Source organism: Populus trichocarpa, chromosome 2 (assembly GCF_000002775.5).
Source record: "Populus trichocarpa isolate Nisqually-1 chromosome 2, P.trichocarpa_v4.1, whole genome shotgun sequence".
Lineage (NCBI taxonomy): Eukaryota > Viridiplantae > Streptophyta > Magnoliopsida > Malpighiales > Salicaceae > Populus > Populus trichocarpa.
This window is the reverse complement of record NC_037286.2, coordinates 13,611,130-13,634,863: the sequence shown is the minus strand read 5'-3', so window position 1 is coordinate 13,634,863 and position 23,734 is coordinate 13,611,130. Positions and strand designations below refer to the sequence as shown.

The 23,734-nt window shown below is 30.5% G+C and overlaps 2 protein-coding genes across 2 annotated transcripts; one reads left to right on the top strand and one right to left on the bottom strand.

Annotated features, from left to right (window-relative positions):
* Positions 1–1,252: 1,252 nt before the first annotated feature.
* LOC7457414 (ras-related protein RABA3) lies at positions 1,253–2,882 on the top strand. The gene is made up of 2 exons (XM_002302620.4): positions 1,253–1,741; positions 2,240–2,882. The coding sequence occupies exons 1-2, from the start codon at positions 1,491–1,493 to the stop codon at positions 2,691–2,693; spliced, it is 705 nt and encodes a 234-aa protein (XP_002302656.4). The 5' UTR covers positions 1,253–1,490; the 3' UTR covers positions 2,694–2,882.
* A 9,446-nt stretch (positions 2,883–12,328) lies between these two features.
* Positions 12,329–14,449, bottom strand: LOC7497277 (AAA-ATPase At2g46620). Its single transcript, XM_002301388.4, has one exon. The coding sequence runs from the start codon at positions 14,174–14,176 to the stop codon at positions 12,710–12,712; it is 1,467 nt and encodes a 488-aa protein (XP_002301424.3). The 5' UTR covers positions 14,177–14,449; the 3' UTR covers positions 12,329–12,709.
* Between the last annotated feature and the right edge of the window lie 9,285 nt (positions 14,450–23,734).

Below are 23,734 nucleotides of genomic sequence, written 5' to 3'. Positions count from 1 at the left end.
AGTGGTTTTTTTTAGTCTTGATATTGTCTAAAAAAATAGATTTAAGTCAAGGATGAGAAAATTTATTCAACTTGATTATGTGATTTGAATTGTTTTTTGGGTTTATTAAGTTGCTAAATTGGTTTTTACATGTTTTAGAACAAATTTTTAGCTTTAAAAGGGTTGAAAAATGGGTTTGTTGAGTTTAAAATCCATAGCCCTGATTTCCTAACCACCACAGTGGTGGCTAAAATTTAAACTTGAAGACGACGTGTCGTCTCCGTGTTTTTTTAAGAAAAATAAAAAAAAATGGATGACAAGTTGTCCAACCCTTCAAATGAGAGAAAAAAAAGTCCAAGCTTGAGGGCTTGGGCTTAAAAGCCCACACACTTGAGTTGTTCATTCCAAAAGCCCATGCTTCCGGGCTTTTTTTTTCTTCTTATTTTAGTTCCATGACTTAGATCACAAGTTCGACGAGTTAAGCCATAACATTCAATCTATTGTTTTTTTAATGCATTTTTCATTCTTATTTTTTTTAAATACAATTTCATCCTTTCTTATTCATGATCTATTTTTTTATTTAACTTAAAAATTAAAAAATATATAGTTTCACCCTTTGTTATAAACTATTTGTTTTTGCTATCTGAGTCTCACACGGCTATCATGGTTTTTCTCTTTCAAAAAATATTTCATTAAAAAATTCTCACGCACTTTATTTTCATCTAAATCTATTAAATAAAATCTATTAAATAATAAACTTATTGAATCGGATGACATACATGACTTGTATCGAGAGTTTGATTCATTGGCGCGAATTTACTTGGTTTTTTAATTATTTTTTTAATTTTATTCTTCTACATTGAATTAATTTGAAATTTAAGTTTCTAGTTTGTTTTTTTCAAAATTATCCTCACAACATTTTCTTATCAATCCAAAATTTAGCTAAATTAATCCAATATATTTCCTTCTTAATATTAAATAAAAATAACAGTGGATTTTAAAAATTTAACTTTGAGACAATACGCTAGTATAACTAATCTAAAGCATTAAAAGAGAGGTATGACTCTGTTTGGAAAAGCGGTGCAAACCATGTTCCCTTAAATTTTAAATTTTATTCTGCTTAAAATTAATTTTTTATATATATTTTTAAGTTGTTTTGATGTAAAAAATAATTTTTAAAAAATAAAAAAATTATTTTAATATATTTCTAAACAAAAATTATTTTAAACCGTAACCGCTATTATAATTACAAACCCTCTCGTGTGGACCATATTTCACAACTCCTTTTTCGCTGTTTAGTGAAGGATTTCGAACCTTTGAAAACACAGTCTTGTCTTGTGACTCTTGTCTATCCACTTTCTCGTCCTTCACTTACCACCAGGACTAGAGTCCCACGACCAATCACAAAGTTTCAAAAGTGTCCCTACGATATTTGGCATACAGCTGATAAACCGAATCAGTATAAAGTACCGTTTATTTTTGCCCCAACTGTGTTTTAGTAGTGGTAAAAAATGAACCAAGAGATGGATACTGAGAGTGATCAGAACCATCAAGAGACTGCAGAGAGAATAGATTATGTGTTCAAGGTGGTGGTGATCGGTGACTCTGCAGTAGGCAAGACTCAGATTCTTTCCAGGTTTACCAAGGATGAGTTCTGCTTTGATTCAAAGTCTACCATTGGTGTTGAGTTCCAGACTAGGACCGTCACCATTAAAGGCAAGGTCATCAAGGCTCAGATCTGGGATACTGCTGGCCAAGAAAGGTTGGGGCCTCCCATCTCTCTGTTTTTTCTTTTCTCTCTCTTCATATGCACATCAAACATGTATCTTTTTGCTTGACCCCTCTTGGTCGCCTGATATATACATCTAATCTAATTGTTTCAAGACTGTAACTTATGGCTCATGATAAAAGAAAAAAGACTATAAAGTATAGCTACTTGCGCCCGCTTAGCAGAAGATAATAGTTCTTCTTCTAATTGATGTTTATAATTATAAAGAAGAGATTATCTTTCTTTAGTTTTTGTTTTTTTTTAGAAATCTTCCCCTTATTTTATAATTTTTTGATGGAATGTTCGTATTAGAATTATTGAATAGAGTACAATAATTGTGGAAATGAGTGCCTTGAAGGCAATAGTTGGGCCCATTGCATATCGGCTCGTGAATAGCAATGAAATACTGATGCTGCTATTAAAACATATTCCGAACTTGCAGTCATATTCTGATATATAAAGTTCAATTTATTGAAAAACAAAAATCTGCAGGTACCGAGCAGTGACGAGTGCATATTATAGAGGGGCATTGGGGGCCATGTTACTCTACGACATCACCAAGAGACCGACATTTGATCATGTGGTTAGGTGGGTCGACGAGCTCCGAGCCCATGCGGATAACTCAATTGTGATCATGCTTATTGGGAACAAGGTTGATCTCGTGGACCTCAGGGCAGTTCCAGCAGAAGACGCGGTGGAATTTGCAGAGGATCAGGGCTTATTTTTTTCCGAGACATCAGCCTTCAGTGGTGACAATGTGGACAGTGCATTTTTCAGGTTGCTGGAGGAAATTTATGATACGGTTTGTAAGAAGGCATTGGAGTGTGGCAATGGAAATTCTAATGTTGCTGATGCCATCACGCTTAAAGGTTCTAAGATTGATGGTATATCAGGGACTGATTTGGAGATAAGCGAGGTGAAGAAATCATCTGCTTGCTCATGTTGATTTGATCATTTTCTAGTGAATTTTGTGCTGTATGACTTTACTCCTCCATGCTCTTACATAATTCTGTGGTTGTCTCTGGAAAGTGGTGATCGGTGCCATGGTAAGGGTGGCGAGTTTTTCCTTTTTCTTAACTTGCCAAGATTTGAACAGTACCGTACTTGTCTTGTATAACCATTGCATTTTACTTTATTTTTTTTGTATTGATTTGGATGGATGGTATTTCTTTTCCTTCATTAGTTAGAATTCTGGATTAGTATTAGTTGGAAAAAAAAAAAAAAGAAGCTGAAGTTGAAGGGTGATTCACTGCGTGCACACACAATTCGCTGTACATTACAAATAGTATAATTATGATTGTTCCTTTCAAAAAAAAAATACATCTTGATGTTGGGGGTATTTTGGTCTTTTTACATGATCAATTAGTCATTAAAGATTTGACTGGGAGTATAAATTTTTTTGCTGTATTTTTAGCACAATAAAATGATATAATTACCCTCTAGACAAGATTTTTTAAAACTCACTAAGAGGGGTGTGTTTTGTCTTTTTACTTGTAAAAATATAGTTAAATGACTTGTAATCCATTTATATATAAATAGAAAAATTAAATCATGTGTCTAGGGTCCTTTGGTCTTCTCACACTTTTTTTTGGTTGTTGATAAATTCATGACCATTAAGGGCATTTTCATCTTTTTAAAGTTGAATAATTAATTTTTTAATGCTAAAAGTTGTTGGTGTATGGGAGGCATCTGCACACTTTAAATGGAGTGTGTCACCCCTTCTAGTGGCAGAAAATATCATTTCATCATGTTCTTAGATGCGTCGCCACATTATTTTCTTAATGGTGCGATGTGTGTTGACAAAGGTGAGGTGGTTTATTGCTAGTGAGTTTTTTTTTTCTCTCTCTCATCTCCTGAAAATTACAAGTTAGTCTTTTTTTTTGTATTTCAACTACAGTCCTTACTCTTTTTATTTTTAATTTTTGTTCTTGATTCTTTTATAAAAGTTTTGTTTATTTTCAATTTCATTATTTGATTCTAATTTGTTATATAGATATATTTTTTTTTGATTTTATCCTTATACTTTTGACTTGTAATTTATATTCTTGATCCTTTTATAAAAGTTCTATTGGTTTTCAATTCTATTTTTTGATCCAAATTTATGATATTTTTTTTATGCCAGGTTATCCCGGTCTCGTGATTTAAAACTTGAGTTTAATGGGTTAACTTGAACTGTTTTGCCCAGTATTACCATGATTACATGGTTATCAAGTGTAGTTTCTTCATATTAAAGTGACAAATAGGTTATAAATTAAGATGCGTGCCATGGTTGAATCGAGAGTTCTCCGTTAGTTTATACGGTGGAAATGGATTTCATTTTGCCAAGCTAAAGAAAAAAAAGAAATGCAATTCATTGTTAAACGGATTTTATTGGATAAGTTCTTCGATGTGAAATTGGGGGTTTTGAATTTTTTTTAACAATATTTTAATTCTTGAGATTTAATATGTTTAAACTTAGTCCGCGTATTTTATTACCATTATATTTATTTGCTTGGTTACTGTTTAATCACCATGAAATTTTCCTTCACATTATTTTGCCTCTCTACTTCATTTTTAAAGCCCTAAGACTTCCTCCCTTCATAAATAACAATTCAGTTTCTACAAAATAAATATAATGGTAATATAAAAAGTTCTCATATCAAAATGGACCCAGGCCGAAAAGAATTTGCCCTCGGGTCATGCAAGTTGCAATTTTAAACGTTTTTGACCCTTTGATAATGCATTGAGATCATAGTTTTCAGACCGGTCCGGTTCAAAGCCCGGGTTCCGGGTTTTGACCGGGTCACCTAGGTTAAATTTTATTTTTAAAATCAAAACGACGTCATTTTAGTAAAACAAAAAAAAGTCAACGGGTTGCAACCATGTTTTTGACCGGGTCAACCTGCCCAGTCACACCAGGTTTTTCTTCTAATATTTTTTCTTCAACCCAGCCCGGTTACAATTCCGGGTCGGCCGGGTCCCGGGCGACCCACCGGGCCGGGTTTCAAAACTATGGTAAAGAACTTGAGATCTCTCTAATTTGATATGAATAAAGGTTCCGCTGTGTTGAAGGCTCTACGAAATTGAGTGACTTCAAATTAGATAAATGGTTACTAAGTTAGGTTGCTAGGTTTGTAAAGTTTGCATCAATGGGCTAAGATGTCTCTTAGGAGAAAGAAACCCCGGAGCAACCGAGCTTGCAAATTATAGCAGACTTGGGTGGAATACCCGCCATTAAACCTACTTTTTTTCCCCTAAAAAAATCAAATCAAATTTGGTCCTTTGTGTTTCCTAATGGCAACGAGAATACATAGAAGTTTGTTTCCCTTATTCCCTTATTCAAGTCTGAATAAGGGAATTTCAAATTGTTTTTTAATGTAGTAGAGAAATATGTCAATGCTATGAATACAAAGGTGAACAAAAAAATTTAAAAGATAAAAGAGAGGTATTAATTTAAATTTAAATAAAAAAATTAATGCAAAGTAAAAAAATAAATTAAAAAGGGAGGGTATTAATTTTTTTTCAAAAAATAATTAAAATAAAAAAATAGATCAAGCGTTGATGGGCCAGCCTCACACGCCTAGCCTTAAAAAAAAAGAGCGTGGGCTTGCATTTGTTTTTTTTTTTAAGGGCGGGCGACAAGTCGTCTATAGTGACAAATGACCTGCCATCACTTGGTTTTTTTTTTATCAACGAAGGTGACCGAAAAATTAGGATCTAGTTTCTTGGACAAAAAAAAGGACCAAATTTCATCTTGTTTAATCTAGGAAAACCTCTGAACACAATATAAACCTAAAAAAAAAATCATTTATCAAACCAAAACACCCCAAAATCATTCTCAAAAATAGAATTCAATCAAATAAAAAATTAAATGAACCCCTATCTACATTTCGCATGTTTAAAGGGAAACCAGCACCTCCTCTGAGCTCCTCTCAAGAAGAGAAACTCATAGCACAAATATCGTTATTTTTTGTAGCCAAAATGTAGGCAAGCAATGACTCTCACTTCTATTTTTTTCCAGCAAGTTTCTCTCTTCATTTTTAATTTCAGAGATTAAAAAATAAACAAAATAAGTTTTTGAACTAAAATTAAAATTCTAAAAACTGAGATTGATCACATGTATTCTTTATGTTTTACATCATGTCTCTCTTTTTTTAATTTTAATTTTATTTATTTTTATCACGATCTAAAATTTTATCTTATAAAATTATAAATTAGATTAAATAAAAAAAGTCACACAAAAAAAAAAAAAAAAAAAAACTGGAGAGCAACATTGTGAATCCCACCTCGATTCTTTTAAGGTTGGTGTTATAATCACAACAAATGAACTAAAAGACTTCATCTATAACTCAAGAGCTAGAAAGTTCTCTTGGAGAGACCATAAAATAATATTATTGCCTCTCCTTTAGGTGCTTCGGCAATAATGGCTTTGTTACCTTTCGTGTTATTTGCACGTGCTTTCGGACAAAATTATATAATTCGCACATCTCGAGCGTCCATGCGTTCCTGTTTTGCGTGTTCTAGGCTTTGCACGCCTCTAATTCGCTGTTAATATTATGCTTCCGCATGGATCGAAGAGAGGCGAATGTTGCATGCGTTTCGTGTGATCTCTAATCACATCGCTAATAATCATCACTTGGATCATGAAGAGGTTAGTTACGAGGTTCGGTAATCAGATCCGCCAAATAAGACGCGCGCGTGCGCGTGGACATATATACACATGTATCTTGTTTGTTTTAAGAATTGTGTTGATGGATTTAAAATATCGTACTCACGAAGCCATCATTTGTTTATGTGTTATAACTGTTTCTATATATTGTTTTTAGTTTTTTTTAATGATTTTCATATGATTAAAATAAACATTTAATCGGTAAAAGTGAAATAACACTTTTAAAACAAACACCTTTATTAAAATTAAAAAGAAAAATCAATTAAAAATTAACAAAAATAAAATGGCCTGAATCAACCCGTGTTAATTTGTCAAACTCACGATCTAGGTTATAAAATTGGGATAATCTCATATAAAATAAATCAAAAACACAACTCGAGTCAACCCGGGTTAACCTACTAAACCTGCGGCCCGTGTTATGAGACTTGAATAACTCTACAGAAAGCAAATCGAAATAAATTATGAAGCTCAATTCCAAATCAACACATTATTAAATGATGAAAAAAAAAGTCAATCTAAAAAAAGAACATAATAAAATGACCGAAGTCTACACGGGTTAATCCAAAAAACCCATGACCCGTGTCATGAAACCAAAATAACATTATAGAAAGTAAATCAAAACAAATCATAAAACATAATTACTAATCAACTTAATGTTGAATGATGAAGTAAAAAAATAATATTAATTAAAAACAAATCAAAGTCAACTGAGTTAGCCTGCTAAATTCGCAACATGTATTATGAGATTGGAATAACTACATAGAAAGTAAACCTATAAAAACCCCGGTTAAAATTTTTTCACGATCCGATTTAAAAGCAAAACTTTACCGTGGAAACAAGAAATATTAAAAATTAATATATATACTTTTAATGGATTAAAATAATTAAAAGTGAAATGAAAGTAAACAACAAAAACAACAAAAGGATGTTAAGAACATAAAAAAGGGGTAAACTAGGAATATAAAAAGAAAATTTCATCATTTCTCTCTCATGACGACCGACTACTGCTACAGAGAGGGTTAAAAAATTTATACATTTTTCTCTCTTGAAATTGGTTGGGTTTCATCATAAATCAATGGGGAAAGTTTGGCAAGTTTAAGAATCAAGTTGCTAATATCACTGAGACAAGAATTAAAAGGAGAATTTAGAGGTTGTAGAGAGAGAATCGATAGGCTAACATTCAAAGCTCACTTTTATTCTTGGTAAGAAATTTTAAAACCAATGATGTGAGTTTTATGGAATATACTCTAATTTTATGCATGAAATTGAATTTTTCTAGTTAGGGTTCTTGAAGAGAAATTTGAGGAAAATATTATATTGTTATAAATTATTGCAATTGAGGTAAATTGTGTTATAAATAATGTCTTATAGTAGATAATTGAAGAAAATATCATGGGTTATTAGAGAAAATTAGTGCTTGCCATAATAGGAAAAAATAAAGAGTTTGAGGAAATTGATTTGTTGCTTGCGAAGTGTTATGAGTGTGTTTGATATGAATTAATGCTTTTGATGGTGGAAATTATTGCATGAATGAATGAATGAAATTTCATTGGCCTATTATATTGATGGTTGTTATTGATATTGATTTTTAGTCTAAATCGATTGACTTCGTTAATTAATTATGTTGCAAATGTTAAATTTGATAGTTGTGTTACATTGATTAAATTCATTGATTTATTATAATAATCATTATGTTGATGGAAAATATTAAAATAAATTGTTGAGTTGATTGAGTTGATTTATTATGTCGATAAGAATTATCAGAATTAATTATTGGGTTGAATTAATTGATATGTTAATTTGTTATGTCGATAAGTTATATTGGAAATAAATTTGTCGAATTGAATTGATCAATCGAATTGATTATGTCATTTGATTTATCATTAATGTATGTGTTATATCAAAAAAATTTATTTTTTTATTTAGTTAAACAATTGTTTGGTTGTATTGGGAATGTGACGTGAGAATGAAAGGTGGTCGTTCTAAGATTAACACACACACTTAATTGTTTTGGCTTTCAATGAAAATTGGGTGTATGTGTTTGGTGGAGTAGTAAATCGAAAGTGTATGATAATATTAATACTAATACTAATACTAATAATAATATGATTTACCTGTTGGTATAGGTGAGGCCATATTCACTCTTTAGCAAGAAGGAACTCCTAGTTGAGTATAGAATCTAGATAGGTGGTAGACACCTTAAACTAGTTGAATTGTTTTATTATAAGAAATCAAAACCATTTATCATCAATTCTTTTGAATTATGAATTTTGCAATTTAATAGCAAGTGTAAGCTAATTGTCCTGGTTTAGAAACTAGCACCTGATTTTGAACAGTATGAGCTAATTATCATTGTTTAGGATTTAGCGTTCGAATTTAAACAATGTGAGGTAATTGTTCTGGTTTAGGAACTAGCGTCCGATTGGGCAATGGGAATTGATAGTCCTGGTCAAGGACTAATGCCTATTTTGGGTTATGTGATTTATTACCCTAGTTGAGGGTTTAGTCCTGGTTATGAGATAAATGCTTGGTTATAGGCAGTAGGGCAGAATGTGGGAATTAGAATCGGAAATTATGGTGTAAGGTGTAACTTTGAATTCAATAACGTTGTGTTTTGTTAGAAATTATTTAAAAATTACATGATATTATATTTTATTATATGATTTAATTATGTTATGTATTAAATAAATTTTTAGGTTCATCTGAGTAGCTAAGGTTGTTAGCTAACTTTAGGATGTTTTTTGTTTTTTGACGTAGTTAGAATTTTATGTGAGGCTTTTAAGAAATTACTTTTTGCTGTAATTAAAAATTTAGAAACTAAGGTATTGTAATTAACTTAGAAAAGATTCTATGGGATATTATATGGTTTAGCTTGTTTTATTTCTTTAAACGGTAATGCATGTATTTAATTAACTCATTGAATACACACACTTGATTAATTATTTGTGTAAATATGGAGTATATTGATAAGATTTTTGAAATGTGAAAATAAGTTTGAAATCTTGAATTGTTGAATAGAATAAATGTTTAAAATGGTATAATTGGATGATAATTTTGTGTTTGATGTCAATAACTTGGTACTAAATTATTATATTCTTATCTGTAAATTCGGGTCAAAAGATTGGATGTTATTACAAAATTATAAAAAATCATGAAGTTTAATTTTGAATAAATCAAATGTCTTGAAAAAAACAAACAAATAAAGAGAAAAAAAATATTATTACAATAAATAGTGTTTTGTGAGGTGATACATAGTAAAACCATCATTTTTTTTCAATTTTTTGTTAATGAAAAGCTTATTACTTCAGTAACATATATGAAGACTCATTACTTTTAATCTTTATCATAATTAGATTAATGATATTATTAATTATTAAAGTAATTAAAATATATACAAAAATTGAAAATCATTTAATAAAACAATAAATAGTCTTTTATAAGGATAGATTGGAAAATAAATTTACATTCAATGATAAATTAAGAGCAATCACAAGAGATAGATTCAAGATTGGAAATTATCTCACAGACAATAAATGATCATAAATTGTATGTATTTATATTCATGCCCGCCCTTATTGTTCGTGTTAATTTATAGTTACAAGGAAGAAAAAAAAGAGAAGAACGGTGCCGTTTTCAAGAGTTTCAAAGGCTTGAAGGAGCGTAGCCGTATCGGAGGATTCGGCTTAAGCGAGCGAAAGAACTTTAGGCAGGCATCAATCAACATGAATTGCGAGGGGGCCTTAAGCTTACAATTGCTGTTCTCTCTCTCTCTCAAGGCTCTGCGACAAAAGGAAGTGAGAGTGAAGTGACCTCAGGAGGAGGATAGATTGGATTGTTGCTGTTTTACCATATGTACTTGGATATGACTTGTTTTTATTAAGATCATATGCCTTTATAAGGCAGTAATTAAGTTTTGAGGTTTGTTACAGGCTGTGTTTGAAGTATGAGGTAATTGTTGGTTTTTAAAATATTTTTTGTTTAAAAATAAATTAATATAATATTTTGTTATTTTTAAAAACTAATTTTTATATAAATATATCAAAAGAATCAAAAAATATAAAAAATAATTTAAAATAAAAAATTTAAAATTTTAATAAAAAAAACATCTCAAATCACCCCACCATTGATTTGCTTGTTGAGTTTGGAGTGCAGATTGAGAAGTAATGTGGTTCTTCGCAATTTAGGAATTGGTGGTTTCTCTACTTTTAGTGGTGGATGTTTTGCTAGAGATAAGAAAGATGGTGGAAGTGAGATGGTTGTGGTGGCTGTAGTGATCGACGAAAAAAAGAAGGGAGAAGAGGCGGTGGAGATGGCTATCGTGGAAGAGGAGCAAGCATGTTTTAATTATTAAATTAAATATAATGACAGTTTATTAAATAATTTAATTTTTTTTTACGCGGATGCACGAGGGTGATGAACTTATAAAGTATAGGATGTAATTGAGGCAAAGTTAGATAAAGTTTTTAAAAATAATCCAGCTAATTTTCTAATTTGTTAATTCCCAAAGCATATCGAATAACTTTCTAATTATATGGAATCAAATTGAGACGATAATTAGCAATTTAATTATATTGGCCGTAACGTCTGGCGAGGATCATTATCGGCGCAGCTGACTTTTGGAACCCACCATCTGTTGGCAGTGGGACAAGACCAAGGTAGCAAAAAAATGTTAGCTGTTCACAGGGGCTTCGGTCCGTATGACAATGGCAGCAATAATTATATGGAGCCATTGAACTTTTCTGTCCTCTTCACAGGACAATCTGGCTTCACTTGGCATACAGCTTCAGAGCCTGACCTTTGATAGACATGTTGCCAAATTCTTGGATATAGAAAATCCGATGAATAACTCCACATTAATGACATTGCAGCTTGAACCATTGCAGTACTGCTTTTCTTTTTTCTTTTTTCTTTTTTTTTTTATAATAATAGCACATGATAGCAGTCCCTTTTTCATTATTGCTAGGCTTCAGATACTATAAAATTAACATATAGTTTCCTCCGCCGTGGTGGTTGTGTTTATGGGTCCTAGATTCAGCAGCAGATGCGATGTATATAAAACTGATGAATAAGTTTTTTTTAGAAAAAATAATAAATATTCTTTGTTATTTTTATATTTTCGTTTTTATTTTTTATATTATTTTACTTTTCTAGTACAAAACCACTTTACAAGTGATTAGTCAAGGTCAAGCACATCATCACCAATGATGAGAGTACGAAAATGGTTGGAGCATCTTTGCTTTTGGCAGAAGAAGAAGATTGGCATTGCTCTAGAAATAGAAGAAAAGCCCTACTTCCGAAACTTCATATACCATGCCCAGTTTAAGTCATTTGTGCCTCTGCTCAATTTTGCTAAAAGACCAATACAGATTCCTGATTTCACCCTTTAGTTACATCCCATCAATTTTATGGTTTTTTTTTGGCTACTGATGCCTTCTACATGTTCCAAATCTCCCTCATCAAACAACCAACAATCGCAGGAAAAATTACAGAAGATTGGGGAACACAAAATTCAGATCCATTGTTTTGTTCTGCTTCTGCAGAAAAAAAGGGGAAATGTTTCTTAATCAGAGATTGCTCGATTCAAGGGACAAACCTAATATTCTGTTGTTGTTAGCATGTCAGAACCTTGGTTGTGTGGTTGGAGGCATGACTCTAAACCACCAGACATATATGTTCTATCTTTTAATTGCAGACACAGTTAAAAGGATCTTTTGCCCAGTGACTGAAGCCAGGAGCGCGTGGATTGATTATAAATTTATCTTTTTTAAGCCTTCTGCTCTCTTAACCAGGTGGATGATGATTATGCTACACACTTGGTTACCTAACCATTTGGCCTACCGAATAGAATATTCAATATTATACTAACACAGCACCTGTTCTTGAATGTTGATTCTCCTTTAGGTTGCCTAAATGATTCGGAAAATGGACAGATATACATACATGTAAAGTCCTCTAATTAGCATCAAGTACAGATCATCAAGCTAATGCATCATGTACATGTCCAAAATACTATCAAGGGAAGAAGCAGAGAAGATGAAGTTCAACTTCTTCTACTGCTAAACTAAGAGAGAGTAAAAATAAATGGCGTGAAAAAATATGACAGAATCATATTCTAGTTGGATTGGAACAAAAGCATCCAAACACCAGAATTTTTTTTTTTTTTAAAAAAAAAAACAGCTGTTCTAAACTATGCTATGTTCTTATCAACATCTGGCTTTTTCGTTGTATAAGTTCTTCATGCCCCCTTCCCGCTTATCAATGTGAAACATCGAACCGCACCATGGCTATGAAATTTCCTGTATGTTCCCGAAACATCACAAACCACATGATTGCCCATCCTTACTGTCCGGCATCCTATCAAACGACTCTGAATTTTTTCTACTTTTCAATCTCAATAAGCCATACAGTTTTCTAATATCCTTCATGGCATTGACACCCTCCTTGGAAAAAACCCCCGGCTGTTCCCCTGAATCCTCAGTCGACTTCCTTGAAGAATTATCAGTCCACTGTCTTCTAATGTTCAAAGACCCCCTTCCATCACCGTCCGTTTGCAAAGCAGTAACGACCGATTTCAAGGCCCGACTAGGCGAATTCCTGTTGGCAATCATAAGCTCCCCAATCTCAGCTGGGCTCAAACTGGCCCCGGTTTGAAAAAACTCCTCTACTTGAGGAAACAATTTATGATCCTTAACACCCAAGTAATTATTAGCCAATGTTTTGAAAGCAGAGAAATCACACAAAGGGAAATGAATATGAACATCAATCCGACCGGGTCTAAGAATAGCCGGATCAACATGATCTTTACAATTCATCGTATAAACCATGATTCTTTCGTCTGCACAGCAAGAATTTAATACCCCATCCATGAAGTTCAAAATACCTGACAAGCTGACCCTCGTTGATTTATCCATCAAAAACCGATCAAGGTCTTCAATCAAAATCACTGACTTGCATGTCGTCTGTAACAATAACATTTTCATATCCGAATCATCTAAAACCCTTGAAAGATCAATATCATACACATCGTAGCCAAGAAAATTAGCAATGGCCGCAACAAAGCTGGATTTTCCAGTACCTGATGGGCCGTACAACAAGTAGCTTCGCTTCCAAGCACGCCCCAGCCGGTGGTAGTAATGTTTGGCTTTGAGGAACGACTCAAGATCTGATTTCAACTTATTCTTGAGATCAGATTCCATTGCAATTGTATCGAACGTCGACGGATGTTTGAACGGAACGGATCTCCACTGTCTGCTTTGCTCATGACTGTCGATATTTATGTAGAGCTTCACATCTTTCTTCTTTTGCTCGAGCTCGTCTGAAGTTATGTGGATGTGCTGCAGATAAGGACGCAGAATTTTGCGCTTATCGGCTCTTCTGATCTTCAAAACGAAGGTTCTGCAACGATTGGTATCGTTTTTCTCCTCGTTAATCCAAGAAACTCTTGCGCCAAGGAAATAATCATCTATTACCTGGTTCGGATCGAGATGAAGGACGATGTCGTGGGGTTTTTTGCCGGTGAATAGATTGATGAAATCAGAGTCTTCGATGGAAGCTATAGAGCTGAGATAAATAGAGACTTCGCAATAAAGATGATTTTTTTGCATGTTCTCATTGAATTCAGGGACTTTGAAGAATTGATAGACATGGAAACAATCTTCTATTGACCTCCACCATTTTTTGGTGATGTAAATTAGCCCAGTTTTGAACAAAAGGACACGAAGCAGAAACAGTAGACTGAGTATTACGAACAAAAGTAAGATTGGGGCATAGAGAAATTTCATGGTTTGCTGCCTGTAAATTGCTATAATAAATTAAAAGATGGATTTTAAGGGGAGATTTTTTTTCCTCTTGCAAGAAGAAGAAGAAGTCATGTTTTAAAAGGAGGAAGAGAGATTGATAGAAAAAGGGTGATAGAGAAATAACCAGTGTAGAAAGATTTGATTTTGATTTGAAGAGGGAAGGGGGAAGGGGGAAGAAGAGGAAATTAAATAGGAGAAGGAGAAGACAAGTTTAAAAGGGTGGAGGAGGCCTAGTTGAAGACAAGTTTAAAGACGGCTAATAGCCTCCGCCAGGTTTGATGAACACGGGATGGACACAAAAACTATTTTAAAAAATAAATAAATAAATAAATAAACTGACGGGCTTAGAGATATTCACTGCAATAAGATAACTACTGTTTTGCCCTTTTAACATTAAAAAAAAAAATGAAATTGATATCGGTGATCATATGGTATTTTTTTTCTTGGGAATTTCAGTATTTTTATCTTTAATTTGCATAGCATAAAGATTATGTTATCTTTATAAGTAAAATTTGTTAAAAGGCTTATTGGGGTAATTTGATATTTTTACATTTTAAAAACATAATATAAAAAATAAAATTATTAAGTTTACATCCAAAGTTTTTTTATATTTTCAAATTAGTTTTTAGTTATTAATAAGTTGTCCGGAAGAAATTTGATCTTTTGATAAACATAAATATTATTTTAATAGTGATTGAGCTCTGGTAAACTTTTTTCTTCTCCGTGCCAAAATATAAAGGTGTTCTTTCATTTATTTTTTGTATCAAATTTGATTCTCATTTTTTTATTGCTATTTGTTTTTTTATTGATTTTTTTTCTTTAATTTCATCCATCATCATTTGGTTTCATTTAATTTTTATATCAAATTTGATTTTATTCTTTTGATTGTTATTTTTTTTCTTATTTTTCCTAATTGATTTTTGTTTCATCTTTTATCATTTGATTTGAAATTATTTTTATTTCAAATTTAGTTCTCATTCTTTTTATTTATACTTTTTTAGGATATTTTTTTATGATTGTTTTTTCAATTTCATCTCTTAATATTTTGTTGATTTTGATTTTTATTGTGTTATTTTTTAAGTTTTGCATTTCATGAGGTTGGTCCCGGACTCATTACTAGGGTTATAAGTTTTAAGGTTAACATGAGTTGACTTTAGTTTTTTGAGGTTCTTTTTTAAAATTGATTTTTTTCCTCAAATTCTTCCTTCAACTCTTGATTTATTGGGAATTGGTTTTTGTGCTTTTTGTTTTTCACTTTTTTTTTATAAGGTTATCTTAATTCTATACTCAGTGTTGTAAGGTTAGTGGGTAAACTCTAGTTGACTCAGATCTTTTTTTTATTGATTTTTTTAATCAGTTTTTTTTTCAATTTCGCCCTTGAATATTAGGTTGCTTGATAATTAAGCTTCATAAATTTATTTAGTTTTTTTCCCTGTTGTTTTATATATTGGTCTCATAGATTTGTTTTCGATTTCAACATTTAATATTAAATTTATTAGAAATGAAGCTTCACAATTTTTTTATTTGTTTTTTATGAATTTATCTCAATCTCATGATTTAGATTGTGAGTTTAACAAGTTAACTTGAGTTGGTTTGGGTCCTTTTTTTTCGCGTTTACTAATTGAATTTTTTTTTAACTTTCATCCTTTGATATTGAGTTGGTTGAAAATTGATTTACTTTCTATGGGGTTATCTCAATCTCTTAACCCTGGTCACAGGTTTGGAAATTTGACCCAAGTTGACTCGGTTTATTTTTTTAGTCCTTTATTTATTTTTATTTTTTAATTTCACTCTTCACTCTTCTTCTATTTTCTTAGATTTATTTTTCAATTATATCATTCAATAATAGATTTTTTGTGAATTGAGCTTCGTAGCCCCTTTTAATATGCTTTATATGGAGTTATTCTAATCTTATGGACTTAGTTTTTTTCTCTCTCTCAAATTTAACGTTTAATATTGGATTTGTTAGAAATAGATCTTCATAATTTTTTTATTTGCTTTAATGAAGTTATCCTAATCTCATTACCTATGTTGTTGGTTTAACATGTTAGTCCTGGTTAACTTGAATTGTTTTGTAGGTCATATTTTTTAATTGATTTTTTTTTATTTCAACCTTCAACTTTTAGTTGGTTGGAAATTGAGCTTTATATATATATATATATATATATATATATATATATATATATATATATATATATATATATATATATATATATAGGGTTATCATGATCTCATAACTTAGATCGCGGGTTTAGCAGGTTAACCTGAGTTGACTCATATCATTTTTTTTTGTCATTTTTTAATTTTTTTAATATTATTTTTTTAATTTTTTTTCAGTATTAGATTGATTAGAAATTAAATTTCATAATTTATTTTGGTTTGCTTTCTAAATGATTATCACGGTGTTATGACCTAGTTTACAATCAATATTTTAAAAAGATTTTTTTTCAATATCCATCATATTTTGAGTTCATTACTAATATTTTTATTAGAAAAAATGTTAGTAATGCTAAAATATTTTTCTTCACCGAGTTAATTCTTGTGCAGGGAAGTGAACAAGCTTGTCCTATTCTTTTTAGTGGGATTTTTCCCCCTATTAAAACAAACTTGGACAGGATAAAAAATGATTTTTGTACTATCTAAAGATGCACCAAACAACTTTATAAAAAATTATCATGTCTTGTTTATCTTTGTCTATCATATTAAGCATTATCCCATGATTTGTGTGTATTCAACTTGTTATGTGGTTTTTTTTTAAAATAAAAAATTATTTTTTTAAACATGGATTGCGGTTAGATGCGTAATTAATGCATAAATTAGTCAACTATTTGGACCCGAAAAACATTATTATTTAATGTTTTTTTTTTCAACCACTAAAAGCATTACTATTTCGTTCGTTGCCATTATATGTGGTTTCGATGTCTTTTATTCCCAAATACTATAGATGTGAATTTAATTCTGACGGGTTTATTCCTTTCTCTTACAAGATCGCAGCGGTTTCTTCTTCTGCATATTGACAAATAAATAAAAATAAAAATAAATTCTAATTTCAGTTTGGAAACAAAATAGAGGAAAAGGTTATTTCTTTGTATCCATGGCATGTACATGTTTTTTAATCCACTTTTTTTTTTTTATTCTTGTTATAGAGTGGGCCCGGCCCAAGACCAAAACAAATGGAGGATTTTGTTTTTTTTTTTTTTTGAGGAGACTATCGAAGTCAGAGTATGTGTACCCAAAAAGGCTGAAATTTCTTACATGTGCGCGTCTATTTATGTTCTGTAAGCCTGCTTAAAACCCTTTGCAATAAACAAAAAAGATTGTGTTCCCATGTGGTCTCTTATATGACTGTTGTTGATAAAATAGACTAGCAATTCTAAAAGTTTAATTTATATATATGCCATTTATATAATCAATGTAAAATTTGCAATTGAAACTAAAACAAAATACTAGTACTATATAAAACATATAATTAAATATCTTATTTAAATTATAATAGTGTCAAGTGCTTGTTTATTAAAACACTTAGAACATAATTAAGTTGAATATTTATTATTTTCTATTTTCAATAATATATTCTTAAAGTTTTATTGTTATTCTTTTAGCACAAACCAAATGAAATTAATAAGTCTCATCTTAATTGGGAATTTTACTTTGTCATTTTCTAATATCTGTTTTCCTACAAGTAATTCTAATTTCATGACCCAAGTTCTATTTGAGTTCAATTTTTTTTATTATTGTAAATTGATTTTTTTAATTCATCATTTGACATTTTAGTGATTGGGTCTTGAACTTTGTTATTTGTTTAACTTTCTTTTTTGTTGGGTTATCCTAATTTCATATACCGAGTAACAGGTTAGTCGAGTTAACTTGGGTTGACTCGAGTTTTTCTCGATGTTTTTTTTATAATTATTTTTTTTTTTGCAATTTCATCCTTTTACATTACATTATTGATCATTGAGCTTTGTGATTTTCCTTTCTTTGCTTATAGTGTTATCTCGAGTGCGGGTTAGTCAAGTTAACACATGTTATCTTGGTTTTTTTTTCAACCTTTTTTTTTTATTTAGCTTCGGTTGCTAGGTTCTTCTTTTGAAATTATTTTTATCTCAATGTCATATTGTGGGTGGTGGGTTAGTCGAGTTAACCCGAGTTGACTCATTTTTTTTCAATTTGTTTTTAAAAATATTTTCTTTTTAGTTGCATCATTTAGCATTAAATTATTGACCCTTGAACTTTGTCATTTTTTTTATTTTTCTTTCTGTGAGGTGATCCCAAGTTTGAGTTTGTTAAGTTAATCTAGGTTAGCTAAATTGTTTTTTCAATGTTTATGTTATTGACCTTCCGTATTTTTTGCTAGGACCTTCTTTTAAGAGTCTAATTTTTTTTATCCTAATCTCATATCGCAGATGGTTGGTTGGTCAAATTAACCCAAGTTGACCCGGGTTTCTTTCTTCAACACTATTTTTTAAAAACTTATTTTTTTACATCATTTTACATTAGGCTATTGGGACTTAAACTTTGTGATTGTTTCTCCTTTTTCTTTTCTGCAGGTTTAACTTGATCTCATATCTCGGGTTGCGTATTAATTATATTAGCCTCGATTGGCTTTGACATTTTTTTATGTTATGAATATTTTGACTTTGCTCGCAGCGTAGTGCGAGTCACCTATCTAGTTTGTGCTAAATACAAATCAATTTTTCATCAATTCATGCAAAACTACGAGCAAGAAAGTAAATTTAGAGCACCAGATGACCATCCAAATCATTTTTCCTTTTCAAACATTCTAGTGTAATAACTTGTATCAGTTACTCTGATTTGTTCTAGGTCTAGACTATTTTTTTCAATTAAAAATGATGTTCAAGTGTTGTAAGTGTGTTTTTTTTTTAAAAAAATAATAATTCATGACTTGAGTTATAGACCTGAATAAGTCAAATAAGTTAGTTTTATTTTAATTATAAGATAAAAACAAATAAGCAATGACAATAGATGGATCAAGGTTGTTTTTTAAGTGATCACGATAACCTAGGAATATATATATATATATATATATATATATATATATATATATATATATTAAAAAATACAAATAATATAGCTCAATTCACATCTCATTAAATACAACAGGATGAAATGGAGCAAAAAAAACCTAAAAAAATCAGTCTTGGCAAACCTGAATTAGCATAACAAATATGTAACCTCGATAATCAGGATTGAGCAAATCTAGGATGTCCCTCTAAACTCCCAGCTCAAATCATGAGATCAGAATACCTCAATAGAAAAAAAATAAAAAAAATTATAAAGCCCATTTTGAAAAACTTTATCAATTCATATTAACTTTTCAAACCTGTGACCTTAGTCATTATATTTTTCTCTTATCAAACTCCACCATCAGTGGCACACACCAACAAGAAAAGGATGTGGCGACACTTCCAATGACATGGTGGAAGGATATTTTTGGCAATTGGGAGGCGCCGCACTGCCCAAAGGGTGTGAGCGTCTCTCATGCGTGGGTGGGTATCCCACCCGTACCAACTACTTTTTATTTGTTTATTATTATTTTTATTTATTAAAAGACCTAATTTTCCCTCCACTAACATGATAACAACAAAAAACAATCATAGTGAAAGGATGAAAAAGCCTATTGAGGCCAGTTTTAATTGTTTGGCTTTTAAGGGTATTTTAATCATTTTACTGTGTGCTTTGTTTTTTTTAAAATATTTATATACCTAGTCAAATCCAAAATTGCCCCTCATCTAACATGATAATCATGTAAACATTATTGTTAAAATACAAAATTGTCCATTGTTTTAAGTTTTTAATACTCCTAATAATTAGTTTTAAGTTCTTTTATATATAAAAGACAAAACCATCGTTATACCATTTCAGCTAACAATACAAATGAGTCAAGGTGATCAAAGTTTATTGGAAGGGGGTCAAGCTTTTGTTAATAATTAAGGGATAAAGGTTCTTCTAATGATCTCTCTCTGATGTTTTTTTTCTTTTTCTTTTTCTTTTCAGAATAATGGTCTCAATCATCTGGTAAACAAAATTGAAGTGAAAAATAATTGGAGGCAAGGGCCATATCTTTTCTATACGGCACACTAATAACGCTAAGGCAATCCATCAAATTGTGGATAAATAGCTCTGGAAGCTTGAATAAAGTAAAACTCGGAATTTTACAAATCTCCAGTTTGGCCAAGAAGGCTCCAAATATTATTCATTCCACTGGAAATTTCTTTTCTTTTCTTTTTTGCAGTTTCGTCCTCCTCCTACCTCGAGGACTGTAGAAGAATTAGATCCAAATTAAAAAAAAAAGTAGCAGTTATAAGTCTCACTCATACCTCTCTTATTATGAACTGGAGAGTTCAAATTACTCGGTTGATTACAACTGCAGACGTTCGTGGGTTATGACAGTTAGGGAAGTTAAGGATAACAACGTGTGCGTGTGTGTGTTTGATTTGATGATTTGGATATATTCTTTATTCTCCACGCGAGTTCTTATAAACCCTACAGAAGAGGGACAAATTCTCTCCAAGTGGAAGAACCAGCAGAATTTGCAGGTCAGCAGCAGTATTTGACGGCTTTCCAACTTTTGACTTCATTGCGTGTATACAGTAAAACTAAGAGGACTTTCAAGCTTGAACAAGCAAGTAAGCAGCTCAATTCATCTTTTAAAATGTTAGCCAAAATGGTCATGCTGCCTTCCCGTGAAGACCTAATTATTGGTGTTTAAAAAAGAAAACCATGTTTCATTTTCTTCGTTGATTCTACCATTCCATATGATTTTGTGTATCCTGAGTTTTATTTTTTAGTGATGGATTTGAAACGCGGTTAAAATTATATTTTTAAATTTTTTTTATATATAAAATTATTTTTTTATATATTTAGATCGTTTAGATGTGCTGATATAAAAAAATTTAAATATAAAAAAATAATATTTTAATATATTTCTAAACAAAAATTCAAAAAACAACAGTTAATACATAGCTAAATATCCCAGTAGCTCCTAAGGGGATTTATTTATTTGCTGGAGATTGAAGATTTGCAATATCAACTCTCTTTCTTCACATAATAAATAAGATATGTAATACAACTTAATCGAGAATTCTAAAAGCCATTATTGTTATGCATCAATCAAAGTTTAATTCATTAATTACTCCAAAAGTCAAATTAAATAAAGACAACAGAATGTTAATATTTACAAAAACATGATATTTCATGAATATAAGCTTTAAAGTGACATGAACTCAATAATTTAATTAATAACAAAGTCAAAAACTATCATTAAGCCTCTAATAATAAACACTAAATTCTATTGTTTTTTGTTCGCACCGAGGCAATATTAAAATACTAAATTGAAAAACAATTTACTCATAGATTTCACAAAAAGTCACTCACAAGTATACATAAAACGTCACAATAATCTCTTCCAGTGTCTAATTCTTCCACGGAAGAGAAAAACAGAAAGAAAAAACTTTTGAAAATGATTATACAAGAGAGCACAAGATCATAAAGCCATGTCACGAGAAGTTCAAAGATCAAATTATAGAATTCCAAGCTACTTCCCTCATACGGCATTTCCATAGAGCAATAAGAAGTGCTTATATTCTCCATCTGTTTGGGAAATGTCCACCTCAATTAAACCTTACACACTTTGATTTTCTCATTAAAATTGATGGTTTTTGAACTTGCGTGTATAGCTAATACCAGTGCTAAGACCGATAATATTTTTATTTGGATAAATAAAAATAAAAAAAACATTTGCACATCCGTGCGAAACTACCCCAAATTTTTTTAGAAAACCCAATCAAAGTTGGAGAGCAGTGTGTTGACTCTAGCAAGCTAAATATTTGTTTGTATATAGATGCAATGAGTCTCCTTCAACTCCTCTTTATGTTGCTTCATTATTGTAGGTGCTACTCTGCTAATTAACTCGTGGAGTCCACCTCGCTGCATTTATGCATTCTCAGCAAGCTAAATCCTAGTTTGCTTCTGAGCCCTTTTGGTTTTCTATTATTTTTTTAAATGTTTTTTATTTAAAAATATATTAAAATAATTTATTTTTATTTTTTAAAATTTATTTTTAACATTAACATATCAAAACGATATAAAAACATAAAAAAATTAATTTAAAACAAATAAAAAAATATTTTTAAAATATAAAAATAAATAGTTAGTGTAAGTAGGATGCTGATTATTCTATGGTGAAGTAGATAAACTATCGTATCAAGTAGGCAGCCTTGAGCTTTTCCCCCCCCTTGTGTCAGCAATGCTAGTGCAAAATTAATCTGTGTACAGGCATATTTGGATAATTATATCTTAGATTCTATGAATTAAGCAGTCTTCCGATTTAACTTTTAATAATTTCAATGCCAATCTTAATGTATTCTATAATTCTAAAAATTCCAATCCCACAGTTTCCCTTTTAATCATTTTCTTTTGATTTTCCGGTTATTACTTCCTCCCATCTCCATGCAAGCGTACAATCTCACAAAAACTCCTAAAAGTTCAATAATAATTTGCAAGGCGGGCTTGCCATTAGCCTTTGTTAGCTGGATATTCGAATTTATTAAAACTTCAAAATTGACACTGGAAAGAAAATTGAAAGTATAGGACTAAAGTAGAACATTATAAAATATACAAGAATCAATATTTTCATATTGATTTTAAGATGATTCATCCTTTTTTTATTTTCAAGATTATTTCATAAGTTATTCATCCAGCTTTGATAAAAAAACTTTTCAGCTTTATTCTTAAATTTCATATAATAATTTAAATTTATAAAAATTTTATCCAATTTTTTATTTAATTTAAATTTTTAATTAAATCATACGATAATTATTTTATAATTCTCTTATTAACTGGATAGGTAGAGAAAAAACTTAAAAGGAAAAACAAAATTCTCCTGGTAAAGGATAGATGACTTGTTTTTTTTTTTTTTTATTTTTTTATAAAAAAACCAACAAACAATAGATTGTTCGTCACCAAAATGATAATAATATTGGTTTTCCAATCTCAATCCTGCGAATTCGACATTAGAAACATACGTTAACCACTTGAGCTAAATGACAAAAATAATATAAAACGATTAAAAAAATAATAATTTAATTTATTATTTATATAAACAGTTAAATCGACACCTGTTATTTTAATTGTTTTGATAAAGATGGTGACACAATATTTTTTTTTTTTGCAGTGCGATCAGTATCAACATCTTTTTTAGTTGTTTACTTAGATATTTAACTGTTGTGGATTGAATTAAAAATAATTTAAATATAAAAAAATTTTAAGATTAACTATTTAAAAACATTAAAATAGTGATATATTGATTGACATGCTGTGTTAATTTATTAAATTCATGATTCAGGTCAATAACCCCACTAGATTTAATAGTATATTTTTTTAATTTAGTTATATGATAAAAAAATAATTTAAAATAAAAAATAAATATGAAATGATAAAAAGAAAAAAAATTAATATTGAGAAAAAAAATCGAGTCAAGTATGCCTATGGAAACAAAATTAAATTAATTATTCACTAAAT

Excerpts from the sequence above, each read along its gene's own strand:
- LOC7457414 (XM_002302620.4), top strand. The coding sequence starts at position 1,491 with ATGAACCAAGAGATGGATACTGAGAGTGATCAGAACCATCAAGAGACT. Across the intron at positions 1,742-2,239 it reads GATACTGCTGGCCAAGAAAG|GTACCGAGCAGTGACGAGTG; the intron begins GTTGGGGCCTCC and ends AAAAATCTGCAG.
- LOC7497277 (XM_002301388.4), bottom strand. The coding sequence starts at position 14,176 with ATGAAATTTCTCTATGCCCCAATCTTACTTTTGTTCGTAATACTCAGT.